Genomic DNA, 19,776 nt, shown 5'->3' with positions numbered 1-19,776 from the left:
AATAAGAATTAATTAATGAAAAGAAGAAAGGAAAGAAAGAAAGGCAGAGAAAGGAAGAAAGAAGAAACGAATAGCAAAGGAAGGAGAGAAAGAAGAAAGAGAAAGGAAGAAAGAAACGACAAGAAAGAAGAAGAAGAAAAGATAAGAAAGAAAGAAGAGAAGAAAAAGACAAAGAAAGAAGAAAGGAAGCAAGAACAGAAAAGAGAAGAAACGAAAAGGAAAGAAAGAAAGAAAGAAATAAAGAAGAAAGAAAGAAAAAAAAAAAAAAAAAAAAGGAAAGAAGGATTCGTGCATGTAGCGCGCTTTTAACCTAAAACATAGTCTATAGGATATTTTAAATTAATAAAAAATACGCGATAAATCTTATATTGAACGATTATTCGCCGAAGGCGATGTGATAACCGTTGGAATATTTACCGAGCCGCGAAGTCTCGAGCGGCGAGGAAAAATATTCACCATTATCACTGCGCCTGAGGGGAATAATTGGTTTAGTATAATTTTACGCTTAAAGTATTACCTTCATTCTGGCAAACTTGGAAAGCCTCATAATCATCGCTCGAGCAGTGATTACCGTCTCAGAAATACTGGTTGATCGACCGATCACAGTGGGAGAAACTCTATATTCAAGTCTAAAATTGTGCTAAAAATTGGATAATTGCTAGCCGGCTTAGAATATTAAAAAACGCCGCTGGAAAACGGAAGAAACTAGAGTATAAAGAATAGGGAACGGATCATCGGATCATCGCCTCAGAAACACTGGTTGATCCAGATCGAGAAACTCTATATTCAAGTCTAAGATTATACTTAAAATTGACAATTGTTAGCCGGCTTAGAATATAAAAAACGCCACAGGAAGACCGAAGAAACTAGAGTATAGAGAATAGGGAACGGCGGATTTTCTCAAATTCTCTACTTTCACATCCCTATAATACTTTGCGTCATTGGGGGGTAACCAGAGGGTAAAACCCACTAACTTTGCTCAAGGCTGATCAGACAATGTTGAATATACCTTGTTTGGTATCCAAAGATAAAATAAAGAAGTAAAAAACAGAAAAAGATAGAAGCTTGAAGACGTTTAAGGTGAATTTTAAAAACTTTTTCGTAAGTCAATACATTTTCTGTAAGACCAAATCTCTTGATGATCTGTACACTTAAAAATAATTTGGAATAAACTGATAATCAGTATTGTACAGATAAAAGCAGGTATAGTATAAATTCAATTAAGAAACCTTTCAATTTTGGACAGTTTTTTGATTGGTTACCCCCCAAAGACGCAAGGCATTATGGGGATGTGAAAGTATAGAGTAGACCCTTTTCGACTTCCAAATTACCGCTGTGTTCCTTGATTACAGACTCATTTACTCAGGCTTATCCTCGCATCAGTGTTTAAATATTCACAAATACCAACGGTAAAGTAAAGAATGCACAACTTCAAACACTTTGAAACTTGACGGACCTTGATTGGAACACGTGAATATTCTTCACAAAATCGAGGCTAGGCCTGAGTAAATGAGCCTGTAATCAAGAAACACAGCGGTAAATTGGAACTCGAAAAGGGTCTATTTACAGTGGTGTCTGTAGTAGCCACCTTATATTATATACATCAGACTGACACTTTTTTGACTATGTATTTTAATGCAAGTAAATAATGATAAATAATATAGCACAGGTATTAATGAGCTACGCTTTTGTTGAAAGATAATCGAAATGGTACCAAAATCTTTCTTTTTTTTTTTAGGAAACAAAAATATGTCATGCCAAGAATGCAATTACCAGGGTACGTGGGTGGACAGGGCGGACAACAAAAAAAAAACCTTCACTAATTCATAGGTGAGTAACTAAGTGCTTCTCATCATCTAAAAGCAAGGCTATAATGGACTACTTAGACGATACGGCGGCCATCTTGCCAGGGGGCAAAGCAAAACAAAAATGACGGAAAATATAATAAGTTTCGTGTGTTTGTCTTTCTTTTATGGGTAAAGGTGATCGATGTGCTGTCTTGATTCATATTAGTTGTAATATCTTGTGGTGAGCTGTTAATATCAATAGACATTATTACTGTAACAAAGATTTATTTGATCCCTGGACGCCTCATAATGCCTTGCAATCCAAGATGGCCGCCGTATCGTCAAAGTAGTTCATTGCATAGGAAATCTTGAATTGATTACATGCCACGTTATAGAAATAGGTAATCCGAGTGGGAGTGATCAGAAAATAGGGTAATTAGTTACCCTACAAAATCATCTTTCTAAAAATATGTTGATTTTGGTCATTTCCAGTTTACAAAATACCGCTGAAATATTTTACTGCAGACGCATATACCCATTAAGAATCAAGTTTCTAGAAACTTCTTGATTTTTGAGGCATTTCCGGTTTCATGAAATACCGCTGTGTTCTTTTATCGCAGTTGCATGAAAATATAACTTAAAAATTTAAGGTATTTAAGTGTTTCCTCGCTATGCTTTTGCTGATGTCATTTAACTCTCATATAAACACTATGATAGCTTTATAGAACACTGTCGAGTAAAAATGTCGACTTCAATTCTAAGCTCCTTAAACCTAGCGGCTAGTTTACCTGGAAATCAGTGAATGAACGACTATTCAAATTATTTCTCGACGACTTGATCAGCCCACATATAACGGGTAGCGGACTAGTTTATCTGAGAATCAGTGAATGAACGACTATTCAAATTATTTCTCGACGACTTGATCAGCCCACATATAACGGGTAGCGGACTAGTTTATCTGAGAATCAGTGAATGAACGACTATTCAAATTATTTCTCGACGACTTGATCAGCCCACATATAACGGGTAGCGGACTAGTTTATCTGAGAATCAGTGAATGAACGACTATTCAAATTATTTCTCGACGACTTGATCAGCCCACATATAACGGGTAGTGAACTAGTTTACCTGGGAATAAGTGAACGAACGACTATTTGAATTATTTCTCGACGACTTGATCAGCCCACATATAACGGGTAGCGGACTAGTTTATCTGAGAATCAGTGAATGAACGACTATTCAAATTATTTCTCGACGACTTGATCAGCCCACATATAACGGGTAGCGGACTAGTTTATCTGAGAATCAGTGAATGAACGACTATTCAAATTATTTCTCGACGACTTGATCAGCCCACATATAACGGGTAGTGAACTAGTTTACCTGGGAATAAGTGAACGAACGACTATTTGAATTATTTCTCGACGACTTGATCAGCCCACATATAACGGGTAGCGGACTAGTTTACCTGGAAATCAGTGAACGAACGACTATTCAAATTATTTGTCGACGGCTTGATCAGCCCACATATAACGGGTAGTGAACTAGATTATCTGGGAATCAGTGAACGAACGACTATTTGAATTATTTCTCGACGACTTGATCAGCCCACATATAACGGGTAGCGGACTAGTTTACCTGGAAATCAGTGAACGAACGACTATTCAAATTATTTGTCGACGGCTTGATCAGCCCACATATAACGGGTAGTGAACTAGATTATCTGGGAATCAGTGAACGAACGACTATTTGAATTATTTCTCGACGACTTGATCAGCCCACATATAACGGGTAGCGGACTAGTTTATCTGAGAATCAGTGAATGAACGACTATTCAAATTATTTCTCGACGACTTGATCAGCCCACATATAACGGGTAGTGAACTAGTTTACCTGGGAATCAGTGAACGAACGACTATTTGAATTATTTCTCGACGACTTGATCAGCCCACATATAACGGGTAGTGGACTAGTTTATCTGGGAATCAGTGAATGAACGACTATTAAAATTATTTGTCGACGGCTTGATCAGCCCACATATAACCGGAAGCTTTCGAAGAGCCTTGGTAAAATTTGGCATCCGCCACGCGTACAGAAACTGATTCGCCGAGCAGTTGATTACTACGAGAAGAAAAAACAGATCACGTGACCAGTGTATGAGTATACAACTGCACGTGGTACAGAAATTGATCAAATAGATCACAATGCATGCTGGGATAGTACAGCAGAGGAAGAACACGATTATAAAGATGAATCCTCTGGATATTCGTTTTTCGAGGAGTATGGCTGCTGTTGCCATGCGCTCGCTGTGCGATGTCTGTAAGCGCAGCACGTTTGCACGCAAACTGTGGTAAATTCTAGTAAACGTGAAGCATATGATAGCGACGGTGAAGATAATAGCGGTATTTGCAAATATAAACGCAAACTTATTAAAACCTACTATAAAGTAAGCTGTCGGCAAAATACAAGATATGATCAGAATTCCTACAGACGCCAAAATGGCTCGTGATGGTTGGAATCTTCGTCTGTAGTTTGAAGAAACAATAACATATCGTTCGATGGCTAGCGCTCCCATACTGAGTAAAGATGCCGTACAGGATATGAAGTATGACAGATGAAGCAGCCATATCCAGCTTTCCACAGGGTACCCAAGAGACTCTCGGACGTGGAACACGGCACTCATTGGATCAGTGATAGCGCCTACTATCAGATCAGCTATGGCCAAGTTGAGAACAAAGTAATTAAAGGACGTTCTGAGATCCTTGTGTGGGTCCTTTAATATAGCAATGCAGATCAGTAGATTGCCTGGCACGGTAATGGCTGACAGGGCTGCACTTAGCACGGCTGTTGTGATTGACAGATAATATGGAGCTCTGATTCCTATACAGTTGTCACTATTTGAAAAGCTCATCTTGATGGAGGATTAGATTCAAGGCTGTGGAAAGGCAAATATAATGTAGTTTAATCTAAAACTTAAAGTATTGTGGGACAGTTATCCCATTGTCACAACCAATATGATCGCTACCTTAATCGAGATTGTGGACCTCGTTATCGTATTTTGTTTTTATGTTACATCGCTATTCTCGTTTTCTGTCACGTTATCTATTTTTATTTCCGTGATTGAATGTGTGCTAGAGCAGCTGATAAGCGAACATGGCCAAGGGAATGAAATAACAAAGCGAGGACACGGCGTGGAGGAAATAGAATTCGACAAATATGGCGGATATAAAGAGCAACAATTTATTGGTATCAGTGGATTAAATCTCTGGATTTTTAAGATATTCTTTCTTCCTTTCTTCCTTTCTTCCTTTCTTCCTTTCTTCCTTTCTTCCTTTCTTCCTTTCTTCCTTTCTTCCTTTCTTCCTTTCTTCCCTTCTTCCCCCCTTTCTTTTTCAGTATTAGCCGCTAAATTAGTCGTAAAGTAGAATCTGCTAGGGGATAAATGTATTATTCCTTTGTTTTTCATATTTAACTCACTAACACTTCCTCATAAGACACATCTATCTTGGGAATTTTAAGCATTGTCCTCACAAATTCTAGATAAGTCAAGAAAGCCGTTAACACTGTGAAAGAATTACCATTACATTCAGACATTTAACTATTCCTGTCTTGTTTTTGAAAAGATCTAGACAGATAAATAGTCTTTGACTTCATTTCCTTGATTGGTATCTAGCAACACAATCCGTAAGCCATCCACGACAAGTGGTGATCATCAATCTTACTGGCTTACATGGTAATGTACAGATCTCTAAGTCGAGCTCTAAGTTGGAGCCTGTAAGTCTGCGCCTATGATTATAGCAACTAATAAACTTGGCAACAACGGTTGAAGTGTTACAAAATAAAGTTACATTTAAAAAATACAAAATCGTCTGATCAAGACTTTATATAAAAGACGTATGAGACAATATGTTCAATAAAGATATTGTAGTATATTCAAAAATATATTTATAATATATATATATATAAATAATTTTTATTCCCATTAAACCATTTTGGCAGCTGGCAGTGATACTCTACGCATTGCCAAAGAAATCTATTATTATGAACAATCTGATAAGCTCATTAGCCTTTTTTTTTGTAATGGATTCTTTTCTAACTATTTTTTAACCACTATCAAAGACTGTCACGATAGTTAGCTATAGTGCTTTATGGAAAACATTGAAAAAGACGTCATGGATAACTTCACTTGTAGGATATGGAAAATATGTCACTAAGGGCACGGATACAGACAGACAGACAGACAGAAAACTTTATTTATACACGGTAAAAACATCAGTTACATCCTAAATTCAAATGAATTAAAATTAAAACTGGTTTACATGTTTGCCGTGTGGGAGTCTGGTAACGAATAAAATTTGTCAAGTCCCATTTTAAAATGATTGAGAGACTTTGACTTTCTCAAGTCAACTGACAATCCATTCCATAACACAGAACCACTGTAGCTGAAGCTACACGATGTAGTTTGTATGCAAAAATTCCCAGTAAAACACTAATGTCGATATAATAAAGTGTGGATCCACGAGGCGTAGCCGAGTGGATCCGACTACTACTTTGACAATGTGATGGCGAAATTTATTGTCAATAAGAGGACAAACACTTAAAAATCTGATGTCAATTTGTTTTTTTACAATAACAAAAACGATAAAAACTTCTCAAAACAACCAACGGAAGGAGTGCGCGCTCGTTGACGTCAGCTTTATCTGTCTGTCCTCTTATTGATGATAAAAAATAACCAATCAGCGCGCGAGAAATTTGTAAGTTATTGTAAAATAATATGTTTATAGTTATATAATCATAATTATTATTTGAAGCAGGCATATTTTTGCAAACGGTTGTATATCAGAAGTATCAGTATACGGAATGATGGGATATCGTCCCTGATATTTTGCCAGAAAACCCTAGTAATGAGTAGTCTATAGCGGCTGCGTAGAAAAAAGATCAGAAATTATATCCCATCAATTTTGATATACTTTCTTTTATCCCAATCTGGAGGCATTAATACTAACTTGCTAACAAATCACTCATGATTGTAAGCTGCACGGCTGCTACTAGCACCTAAATACGCAGCCCGTAAAGTCCTACACTTGTCATGATTGTGAAGCGCATTGAGACCATGTAAAATGCGCTATATAAGAACCCCGTTATTTTATTTTATTTTATTTCATTCTATTCTATTCTATCCTATCCTATCCTATCCTATTCTATTCTATTCTATTCTATTCTATTCTATTCTATTCTATTCTATTCTATTCTATTCTATTCTATTCTATTCTATTCTATTCTATCCTATTCTATCCTATTTTATTTTATTTTATTTTATTTATTTTTAATGAAAAGGGTTTTAGTTTTTACTTTGTTACATTTTGATAATTATACAAAAATATAAACTTACAAATTTCACTCTATCATTAACAAATGCTTCGCAAAAAATTTTTTTGTTGAAAGTATAAGGTTTCGTTACATGTTACGATAAACAGAATCCAATATTGCACGTTATGATTTTGACGTAAATACTATTTCTTATATTGGACTATAAATAACGAGTACTCTTTGATATTACTTAGTCGTAATTTTCTATTTTTATGCCCCCTCGAAGCTGCTCGTTTGGGAGTCAGCTGTGATGAGGTATCGTGAATTGTAACTAGAAACTCCACATCATTTATTTGCCATTTATTATACTATCCTACCGTTGGTAACTTTTAGCTTGGTGAAGTAACGGTTATTATCATAAGACCTACTTCCGTTTGGTAACCCTGTACTACTTTCCCGCCAAACTACAATGCTACAACCCCCCCTTTGAAAAAATCCTGGATCCGCCCCTGAGACCGCTCTCTCTCTATATATATCCATCAAAAAGTATATTTAGGCAAAAAAAAAAAACAAACTTAAAATAGATACTAAAAAAACTTAGAATAGATACGAAATATCTTAACGGATTGCTTATACAAGCATATATAAGGCATCCGGCTAAAAGTAAAGTTGTTCGAATACTGTAGTGACGTAACATGACGTTGTTATAGTGATTTATATGGGAAGGATGAAAGGATAAATTATAAATATCCATTTTATCGAAGCCTAAAACAACCTCTGGGCTGTTGTATGTCAGGACATAGGCAGTTGCTAAGATAAACCACTTCCTCTTTCTCTTAGTGATATCCTTTCTTTCTCTTTGAAAGGCCCTTCCTTACAAATACACAATATTAGAGGAAGACGATCGGAAAGATCGTAATTTTTACAGTTCGTTGAATGAATGAATTGTTGGCAACAGAACTGATATTAATTACTTAAAATTCATTATCTGTAAAGCTAAATGATCGCTGATTTGATGTGAGACAATATTGGCACCACACAATATTCGCCTTCAAACTCGCGACACGTTTGCATTGCACGGGTAAAAAACCCAGTTGATTTGTAATCTAGGCGCGCAATGCACTGCGAGACACAGCAAATATTTCCAAGAAATATTTTCCACCAACAGCAACGAAAAATACTATTCCTAAAAAAATATTTGGTAAATCTTACGGTTGGCTAATTTATTCTGGTTGGGAGAATCTAAATCACCTGCAAGTTGTTCTCTTGGTGAGCCTTTTTCTCTAGCAAAGTTTCACTAAAATAAAGGCATTATAGTATATAATCCTTGTAAATAGATTACGATTACTTCACAGTGTAGTTGACTGTCAACACATTAATTTTGACTTGCGCAACCGTCGAGTCAGAGTTAGAGTCTTAACAGGTTTATTACACACACACACATATATATATATATATGCATAAACTTTATTATCGTGTCGGTCTTCTAGCATACCATATTAACGATGTAGTTGGCTGTGAAGGTTTGTCTCACATAACCGTTGTACGCAAGTTTCATTCATATCTTGTCGAAAGGTATTAACAGGTGTTTGATCAGCCTTACATGACGAACCAGTATTAATGATATCTTATGGCTCCTCCAGTGGTTTTAAGTGCACTGGACTCAAGGTACCTCATTAGGCTGATCCATTCTATGAGGCTCTTCATGAAGGTCATTATTGATATATTTCTGTAGCGTTCCAACTTAAAACATTCTTATTGCCAAGGTGTTACTAAGTAATCTAGAGACCCTTTTTAAAAGTATATCTTGGATTAGAGGCGAGGATTATTTGGAAATAACGAAGACTGAATAAAACGAATACCATTATGATTTATTTATTTTTTTGTATTTTACTGTTGGCTTTACAACCAAAAAAAAGTTTGAATGGGGTTTTGTACACTAGTTATTCCAGATGATTTAAGTTTTATCAGGAAGAACGAGTTAGCCAATCAGCAAACGTTTTGTTCGTAGTTAAAGATTTCCTTTTCCGAGGTTTTCGGCTAGAAAAAAACGTCTTTGACTTGAAAATAAAGAAAATAAAACATCCGTGGAAAGATTTACCAAATAACTTTTAGAAGTACTAACATGTTTTGTCGTCTTTTGGCAAAAAATATTTCGTTTTATCAAGAGATATTATAAAGCACTTGGTTACTTTCGCTGTGACAAACAATGCATTGGGTGCCTAGATTTCAAATCATATGGTTCTTGCTTAATGCTTTTGCTCAATACACTAAACATATCAAAGAAGCGTAGTGAGAATAAACATAATTATTCAGAATACACAAATAGAAAAAAATAAGAAATTGAAAAAGAGATTCATTATATTAAAATAATAAATAAAGTACAAATCAGTGGAAATGAATATAAAAAACAAAATAAAAACTAAGGACAAACATATAAATAGATACCAAAATAGAAAATTAAAAGTAAATACAAGTACAATACTAATAAAATGAATAATAAAAAAATAATGATAAGTTAAAGCTTTAATATAGGATAAAGTACAAAAATAAAATTGAGATTTCAAATAAAAAATGGACAATAAAATGAAAAGAAAAGAAAAAATGAACATTACCATATAACATACACTTCACTATTGATCGATGATAACGATGAAGTCTTTGTAGCGAGTAAAGATATGCTAGTTCTTATCGTATCCCTAATCTAACACACACAATGCTTGTAAAACATTTGAGTTCTTTTATCTTTAATCTTGTAATAAACGTCACTAAGATCCCTGACTTTTTTCTATCTTGATAACATTATCCAACAATTTTGTTTTATTTTTTGGCAGTTTCGTGATATTGCCGTTCAACTTCTCACGTAAAAAAAAGAAAAAAGAAAAAAAAAAAAGCCATATAAATTTTCGCCAAGGGGTAAAAATGCTATACTGGAATATCTTGTCTTATTTTGTCTTATTTGATTAATATATTTCGTGTTTTACTTAGCAACCATTAATATATTTCATTAAATTACCCCAAAGTATTACTTAGTTCATGAAATATATCATATCTACATACGAATTTAATATAAATATTATGTTTATCCACAATAAATATTCTCAGCTAGGTAGCTAGTACAACTATTTTTATTTCAAATACTTTAATTTTGTGCAACGTTTCGGCATTTAAGGTAGATGTCAATGTCTTCGGGAGTTGAGCATCAATTTTCTGCTGCCTCCCCCCATCCCTACTTGGACATGACCCTTTTTACATTTTCCATGGAAATCACAACTGAGTGTTGTCTTTTCTAGAAGCCTGACAAAAACTAGTCAGCTAAGAGCTCTAGTGGCTCTCATTGCTTCATTAATTTACTGTTACTGTTTTAAAACCCACGAACCGTAGAAAAACCGCCTTTGTAGTTTAATTGTTTGGAAAAATTGTTGCATTGTAGACTATAAAACGTGTTGGGTGTCATTTACTGACTCCATGTAGAAAGTTCATTACTCTTTATCACTTATGTCGGAGGCCATTACGAAGATTCTAAATCATTTCTCTGACAACTGTGAACAACTATGTCAGTGATTAAAAATTTGACTCACAAAGTCAGATAGGAAAAATGTTTAAAATAAGTACAAACAAAATAAAACCAGAGAAATTCAAAAGTATTAGAGTGGAATTATGTTGAATTTTCACCAAATGGCGTGCAGATGATAAAGTTGTTAATCTTCTTTGCAGGAGAATGAAAATGTTTTCTCACTCCTTCCCCCATAGCGTTCGTAGAATCAATAACGGATAATTTTAGATACTTACCTTTTAAAACCCTGGCTTTAAGAACGTAAGATTTTTTAGTTGTTGCAGGGAAATCTAAGCTAAACAAACTGCGGAGCTCTGATTTTTGACGAAGCTTACTTCGTTTACCTTTAAAGAATCAAAGCTCTGGCACTCAAGCAAAAAGGTTGTCTTCACTTCAATCTCAGCAGGGGATTGAATCTAATTGATATTTTGAGATCTGTATAGTGACGTGGGAAGGAACGACTAAATACTTGGAATTGACGGTTCTGGCTGATTAACGAGCTTATTGGTTGATAGTGATTGAATCACGTGATTTCTAGCCAATAATATTGGAGACGATCTGTTTCCTTCTTTATGGCTATTTCGAATTCCAAGGAAAAGAACAGCGGAAGGAATCTGAAGATTAAAATATATATATCTCTTTTTAAAGTCGGTTTGTTGAAATCCATAGTAAAAATATATATTTCGTAGAAGTTCACTTATAGAAGATGCCTTCCTTATTTCCCAGTGAAGCTCGAACTGCAGCGAGCAAGGAAATTCTCTTTCTCCGCGAAGCAAAAATCTATTGTTTAGTTTTTTTAATATGGATATTTGTCTGTATTGGGGATTACAAATGATGGGTCTTTTGTGTAGCAAGCTCTATTGTATTCTGGGTTAGGGTTGTTGTTTTGCAGGGTAATGTTTATCTCCAATTTCATTGTCCTTGGCTATTGTTGTATTGTCTTCATGCCTCATGCAGGTGCCTTCTTGCAACTGAGAAGCAGTCAAAATGATACAGTTGTTTCATCAGAATTTATTAGCTTCATTGGACTTCATAGGGATTTACTTAGAATGTTCTCATAATTAACTGGAACTTAAGGCATAATTTGCAAATACGCCTAAAGTATTGATATTACTCCACTAAAGTATTCAAAGTAGTCATCTTGACTTCTGAAGAATCTGGCCAGACATTTTTCTAACGATAGCATCTTTCTTGCTGTAATCCCCTCAGTTCGAATTTCAAAAATTCACTCATAAAATTAAGGAGTATAAGTCCAATTGACTCTAGTCACTAAACTAAATTCATTTGCTACTGGAGTAAGGCTAATTGCAATAGGAAAATGAAAACGAAATACCTCAAAATACCTATAAAGTTTGTTATATTCATATTTATTATTTTTATCTTGCGATAGGGAAAGAAAAAAGTAGGTTTTGATTTTGTTATGTTTAAAAAACGTAGGTAAAAAAGAAGAAAACCTTTTAGTTAGTAATCGGGGTACACATTGTTTGATTAACAATCCTCTCGACTTTCATAGTTTTCAATGTTTGCTTATATGTATTACATAAGACGAATTTTTTTCAATAACAAGATGAATAGATGCATGAACTTTAATTTAAAATTAGAAAGCTATAAAACCTTTTTTTTTTCATTTCCTTGGAAACCACTAGAATAAATGCAAATAACCTTTTACTTCCTAATATTTCTCTAAGAATAATATAAGTTGTATAAAGGAACAAGTTGTATAAAGGAATAATGGTTATAATGATGTCGATGATGATGGTTGATGATGATGGTAATAGTGAATAATGATGCACAATGGTGATGATGGTAATAGTGAATGAAGATGCACAATGATGATGCACCTTGATGATGGTGGTTGTCATGATGGTTGAAGATGATAATGATGATGGCTATCATGATGGTTGAAGATGATAATGATGATGGCTATCATGATGGTTGAAGATGATAATGATGATGGCTATCATGATGGTTGAAGATGATAATGATGATGGCTATCATGATGGTTGAAGATGATAGTGATGATGGCTATCATGATGGTTGAAGATGATAATGATGGTTATCATGATGATGGACCTTGATGATGATGATGATGGCTATCATGATGGTTGAAGATGATAATGATGATATTGATGATGCTGTCGATGATGATGGTGATGATGATAATAATAATTATAGATAATGAAAATGATTATATAATGGTAATAATAAAGATGATGATGATGTTCATGGTGATAATAATAATGGTTGATGATGGTGAGGATGTTGATGTGTATCTGGCTGATGATGATGATCACAACAATATTACCAATAATTACAATAAGTTAAAAAGAAGAACAACAAAACTAAAAAAATTAAGGCATTTCTGACTAAAATAATTAATTTCCTAGCTAGTTCCATTTTTAATAATATGAACCCCTCCAGGCATCTATGAGTGAGTTCAGCTTCAGCTAATTCAGGAATATACTAAATCAGCTTTCCTTATCTGATTAAATTTCTTTCACGAGAAAAAATAATCTTAATAACATTCTAGATCTATTTCTAGCCTATTTCTAGCAGATGTAAACTACATGTACGCAAACACTCACGATAAAGAAATCCAAAGCAGTCCAATACCTCCATAAAATGTCTGAGACAATAAGTTTCCGTCTCAGATGTCTGTACTGTCTAGTACATTTGTAGAAAATATTGAAAAATAGGAGTTCTAAACCATTATTCGGATCACTGACAAAAAACTGCTTGAATCGTCTTTTTGTCCAACATAGGGGAGTTTACAGCCTTTTCCAAGAAAATAAGAGAGAGAATAAATAGAGAGGGGGGGGGGGGGGACGTGAACGCCGTGTTGCCTTTTGCTGTAACTGACAGAAGACACATAATCTTTTGTTAAGTCGATGAAAACCACTGGCACGAAAACGAAAGCTACTGGCACGACAACGAAAGCCACAGCGGCACGAAAACGAAAGGAAGGAAAGAAAGAAAGAAAGAAAGAAAGAAAGAAAGAAAGAAAATAAGAAAGAAAGAAAAGAAAGAAAGAAAGAAAATAGAAAGAAAAAAAATAGAAAGAAAGAATGAATGAATTATGAAAGAAAGAAAATAATGAATGAATGAAACAAACAAACAAACTAACTAACACAAACAAACAAACAATCAGTGCAGGGTGAAACGAAAAAATTAAAAAAAGCTTAAAGCCAATTACAATTAAATTTGCCTACGTGTGTAAAATGTTAAGGAGCTTGTAAATCTTAAGCCCAAGTATGAAATCCCTTGTTTTCCTTCTTTATTAGTGCTGATTTGACAACATCCTCTTTGGGTTTGGCGGTGGACTTATACTAAGAATAGATACGATAACTAATAAGGCATCTGTAAAGTAGAGGTTGTTACTTCTAAAAGAAATACCGCCATTTCTTTCCTTCTTTCTTTTTTTCCTCCTTTCTTTCTTTCCTTTTTCTTTCTATTCAATTATCTTTTGTTTGTTAATTTTTTCCTTTTTTCTTCCTTTCTTTCTTTCCTTCTTTGTTCGTTTGTTTTTGTTTCTGTTTTTTTTCCTTTCTCTTCCTTCTTTGTTTCTTTTGCCCCGCATTTCTGCATTTTCTTTTGAACTTTTCCTTTCTTCCTTTCTTTGTTTTTTCCTTTATTTATTCCTTGCTCTTCCTTTATCTTCTCTCTCTTTCCCTCTCTCCCTCTCTCCCCCCCCCCTCTCTCTCTCTCTCGCTCGTAGATAATCGCAAGTCTGTTTACTTTCCTGTCTAACAGTGACACAATTCAGTTTGTTTGCTAAGGTATCTTTAGGTATCTGTATTCAAGATTATTATGTGTTAATTATCCGATTCGTCCTAGAAGATTCTATCGCCTTAAAGCTTATTATGTTAGCTGCAAATTCGAATTTGTATTCCACTATTCGTCAAAAAAAAAAAAAAAAAAGGGGAAAAAAACTGAAAAAAAAGGAAAAAAAGACACACACACACAAAAGCCTCAATTGGGTTAATTGGCATTACGCCAGTCCTAAGAACACTGAGTCGTATATATACGTAATTTTCAATCCCAAGTGTGACCGATATTACGAGAGCAATATAAAAGCTCTCGAACGTGTAACAACTATATATCAGTGTAGGTTCTCGTTATTTTCACTGTAGTGAAAGCCGTTTAATATGAAGTATACCAGGAGACATCTTGTCGCCATTAGTTAGACTGTATGCCACAGCTCATGAGCAATTCGCTTCGTTTAATACTAATCCAAGGATTATACCTAAAGGATAATAGATAATAAAGGATAATAATACTAGGATCCAAAAAAGCGAGTAATCCTACTATACACGAGATGGTTTGAAATACAAGTGTTTTTGATCCGGTTTGTGGTACGAAGAATTTGTACCATTGATATTGGGCTAGTTTTTATCAAACGAAACAAAACAGAACTATTGCTGGTTTTTAACCATTTCCAAGAGAATAGACCTCTTCGGCTTGGGGTAATGTTTTCCCATTTCAGACCACGTGTCATTCCCTTGAGAATAAGATTCTTTGTTTGAGCTGTATCCATATTCATGTGTCTTCTCATGTGCAACCGAGCGCAAACCTTAAGCAGATAATTGATACTACTAGGGAATGGCATATGGTCTGAAATGGGAAAACATTACGTCAAAGCCGAAGTGGTGTTTTTTTTTTTGTTTTTTTAAAAATATATTTTAATTAATTAATTTTTTATTTTTTATTTATTTTTATTTATTTATTTATTTATTTATTTTTTTTTGAGAGGCGTATTGAATATGGTTGATATAACAAAATAATTCATAGGCAATGCTTTCGTTAATAATGCTATAACGTCATGTGTAAACGAAGAATAAGATTTTTTTAAACCGTTTTTCGAGATGTCGTGCGGAAATAGTCTAGTAAAAACATAAAATAGTGGCTTCTATTCAAAACATATTTTGTGGAGCCAGCAGTACGGCAATTCATCACTTTTGAATCTCTCTTAGATTTCTAAAATCTCCAGACTTTTGTTTAGCTTGGGCGTAATGTTTTTCCATTTCAGACCATATGTCATTATCTTGAGAATAAGACCTTTGATTTGAGTTGTATCCATATTCATGTGTCGCAACCATTAAACAAAGAAATGGTACTCAACGGAATGACAGTCTAAGATGGGAAAACATTATGCCCAAGGTAAGAGCTCTATTAACCTTCCGGAGTTGTTGAAATGCGTTTCAACACACGTCTTTTTGAAGGACGTTTCATCAGTCATAAGGTTTCCTATCACTGTCCACTATCAGCAAGCGAATTAGATGCCTTATAAGTATTGAAGTGCCTTTAAAACATCTATGATTCAATGGGAACTTAACATATGTTTTCAAAAAAGGTTTCAGTGTCTTGCCTGACATTATATCATGTTAATGCAGGGCCGTAGCGAGGACCTAGGAGCTGGGGGGGCATTGATCTAAAATAAAAAAAAATTACTCTCCCCAATAAAACAAATAAACGCTCAAACAAAAATTTAAGAAACAAACATTATTTTATTAACCATCTTAGGTTGTAATAATTTATTTTCCTCTTTCGTTTCGGTTTAATATGTTTTTTTTTGTTGTTATTCTCTTTTCAAAAAATCTTTTTTTCAAAAATTTTTGGGGGGCACGTGTTCCCCCCCCCCCCCCCCCGGGCCCCCCCTCGCTACGCTACTGTGTTAATGCATATATAGTATCTTGTTTTGATAGCATTGCTTCGACTACAATATGTTTTTAGGTGTTTTCAAAAGTTGATTAAATATCGAGCGACAGCTGATGACGTGGGAAAAAGCTTATTTAGTAAAGATGTTCATTTGCGCTACTTAATTTGTTTGGATTGTAATTTTATTGATTCAAATATGAATAAAATAAAACAAGGGAACCAATGAAGTAACGAACACATGCATGGGTGTTTGAAGGAATGAAGAAATGGATGGATGGATGAATGTAACGAACAAATAAATGGAGAAATGAATCAAAAGAATGTTTGAAGGAATGAAGGAATAGATGGCGAATATAGGAACAAATAAATGGATGGACGGATTGATGAATAAGAAAACAAATTAAGTAACGAACAAATGTATGTAGAAATAAATAAATGAATGTTTGAAGGAATGAAGGAATAGATGGCGAATATAGGAACAAATAAATGTATGGATGCATTCGATAGATGGATGAATGAATAAATAAGTGAATAAATGGATGGAAGAATGATTGCGTGGATGCATGAACGAATAAGCAAACAAATAAAGTAATGTAGAAATGAATACAGAAATGAATAAGCGAACAAATAAATGGATGGGTGGATGGGATAGATGGATGAATGAATAAATAAGTGAATAAATGGATGGATGAATGATTGAATGGATTGATGAATAATTGAATGGAAGGATGAATAATTGAATGGATGGATGAATGATTGAATGGATGGATGAATGATTGAATGGAAGGATAAATGATTGAATGGATGAATGATTAAATAAATAGATTAATAAAAGAAGTGAAGAAATTAGCGACTGCAATGAAATAATTAAATGAATCGATCGACTCTTGAGTAAATTAACAAATAAATAAATACGTGAGTGGGTAGTTAACATTGAACGAATGAATGTTTGAATCCACAAACTACTTGATAATCACTAAATGAATTCATAAGCAGTAAATAGATAAATGGGTTAAAGTGGTATATTAATTTATTGAATTAACATTACGAGAAAAAACCTTAATAATCTCACAATATATGTAATAGAGCCATATTAATCTGTCAACACCGTTTACGTCTACTGCGATATAGTTTTAATACATCTGTACAAATATACACTTATTTCAATAAAGTTAGTCACTTGAAAAGCTATAAAGCTGAGGCCGAAAGGATTATTGGTAGATTCATTTTACATGTTCAACCGCTTGATAGCTGTTCATGGATTTGCGAATCTTTTACCGGTTACAGTCTCACCTCTTCTGAGCATCATCAAGCTGCAGTTTGTATCAAAAAAGCTTTGTATACTTATGCTTTTTTGATATGAAAAGTTTCCCATGATGCTCAGTGATCTCAGCTTTCTAGGTTTTTGGTGACTAACTTTATTGAAATAAGTGTATGATAAAAGGTTGTTAACTGTACCGCACATACGATACCTGAGCAAGTTACTTTCATGTATTTTAGATTTTTTTATTTATTTAAACATATTTGACTAAACATTTGCCCCAAAAGCTGTAAAGCTTAACAAGGGGGCTCACATCCATAATATTTACAGTACGAAGAAAGAAAATTAAACTAGCAAAAGCGAAATCGGATGAAAACAGGAAATGAAAAAATACTTAATCTTTGGTGAACAAAAAACGGTTTGTAGGTAATATATACTTTTGTACTTCAGTGAAAAGTTCATGATTTTTTTTTTCAAGTCTAAGTCTGTACTGAGCCATATAAAAACCAACTAAGTTTTTGCATTTTTGAAGAAACATTTTGCCACAAACTACCACGAATCAAAGCAGCTGAGGTAAAAAGAGAATTTCTCTGAGCAGCATATAAGAGATATTTAAAGAAAAAATGCATAATTGAATCTTATTCAATTTTAGATTGGTTTATCTACTCGGACCGACTATCTCAAAGTGTCAATTAAAGAACAGAGATCTGTATGTGCGCTCGTGAGTATATTTGAATGGTCTTGACTGTGATTGTATTATGTTGACGTTAGTGTTTTACTGGGAAATACGCCCCTCGTATCTTTCGTACGAACTACATCCGGGACCTCATGTAATATTTCCCATATCCTCACTAGCGAAAATATCTATGACGTCATATCCGTCCATGACGTCAATGTTTTTAACAAGTTTTTGTTTGTGAATGTGTCTATATAATAAGAAGAAAATTACGCGTTGGCTTGAAGATATGAAGTTTATCTTCTCGTGTTGAAAAATATTTTACCGCTTGAAGATAAACTTATCTTCGCGGCACCGTAAATTATCCTCTATGTATTTCCAGCGCTAGAAACACGAAGATGTTGATCAAAGCGCTCGCAAGAAAAATTTTGTTCCAAAGGAAATATTTTCCATCGCCAACAACAACGAATATATATGTGTGGTTCAATATATCTTTTCCGAATTTCCTTGAGTGACCAGGAAACAGTAGTACCAAGTTGAGGTTGAACTTGACAAAATATACTAAATGTATGAACACATGAACTCCAACCTCAACTTCAAGACCATTATTTCATTCATATCAGAAATATTTGGCAAATTTATTTTTTTGTTGAGTTTTATTTTTCATTGTATGTCTTTAGGAAGCATCCATTTTTTAGAAGGAGAAGGGGAGGGAGAAATAGCTATTAACATTATCTTGCTCTCAATATAAGCTTTCCCATCTTAGTTTTGAAATCTTAAAATGGCCCCGTAATACCTAACTGGAAAAAATGCAAAAATACAAGGTCATTACCAGAAAAATTCAATGACCCCTTTTTTCACTTGTAAGTATTAGATACCCCCTTATTTTCTCTGCTCCCCCTCCCTCCCCCCCTTAAAAATGAATGCTGCCGTTAACTAACAAAACGTAACTGTTTCAATGGGAATATATCGACAGGATACGGTACACTGGGATATATAACGACCTAAAAACAACTGTCTAATAATTGACTAATAGACCTCACTATTTTAGAAAATCTGTTTCGGGTTTTTTCTTAAGGTCACGTTTCATTTCCCGATAATAAGAGAATTGGTTTAAGTCACATCCATTTTAATGTCACTTGTCAAATACTACACTAAAACAAAGAATCTTTATTTTTTGAAAGTCAATGGAATGACACCTGGTCTGAAAAGGGAAGAAAGAGATGTGTTCCCTGGGAATCCGATCACCTGAAACGGAAATAATCAGGCATAATCAGAAAGCTGCTTTCACTCGATCTCTTTTTTTTTCTTTCAAGCTCCTTTAGATTTTCTGTTATTTTTCCATAATGTATCCAACTACTATCTGTAGCACAGTATAATGATGATGATGATGATAATAATGATAATAATAATGATAATAATAATAATAATAAAATAATAATAATCTTTAGATTTTCTGTTATTTTTCCATAATATATTCAACTACTATCTGTAGCACAGTATAATGATGATGATGATGATAATAATAATA

At 34.1% G+C, this 19,776-nt stretch overlaps 1 protein-coding gene across 2 annotated transcripts; it reads right to left on the bottom strand.

Moving 5' to 3' along the window:
- Positions 1-1,826: 1,826 nt before the first annotated feature.
- Positions 1,827-11,065, bottom strand: LOC116308017 (dopamine receptor D2). Of its 2 annotated transcripts, none has more exons than XM_031718369.2 (2): positions 10,890-11,065; positions 1,827-4,722 (listed from the first exon to the last, which is right to left on the bottom strand). In XM_031718369.2, the coding sequence occupies exon 2, from the start codon at positions 4,696-4,698 to the stop codon at positions 3,757-3,759; it is 942 nt and encodes a 313-aa protein (XP_031574229.1). In that variant the 5' UTR covers positions 4,699-4,722; positions 10,890-11,065; the 3' UTR covers positions 1,827-3,756. The 2 variants fall into 2 exon arrangements, with proteins under 2 accessions (XP_031574229.1, XP_031574237.1); XM_031718377.2 differs by having other exon boundaries at positions 10,998-11,013.
- Between the last annotated feature and the right edge of the window lie 8,711 nt (positions 11,066-19,776).

Source organism: Actinia tenebrosa, unplaced genomic scaffold (assembly GCF_029948245.1).
Source record: "Actinia tenebrosa isolate PJP-AT-01 unplaced genomic scaffold, QUT_ActTen_1.0 PGA_scaffold16__25_contigs__length_10494907, whole genome shotgun sequence".
NCBI lineage: Eukaryota > Metazoa > Cnidaria > Anthozoa > Actiniaria > Actiniidae > Actinia > Actinia tenebrosa.
The sequence above is the reverse complement of the archived record's forward strand: the minus strand, read 5'-3'. Positions and strand labels throughout refer to the sequence as shown.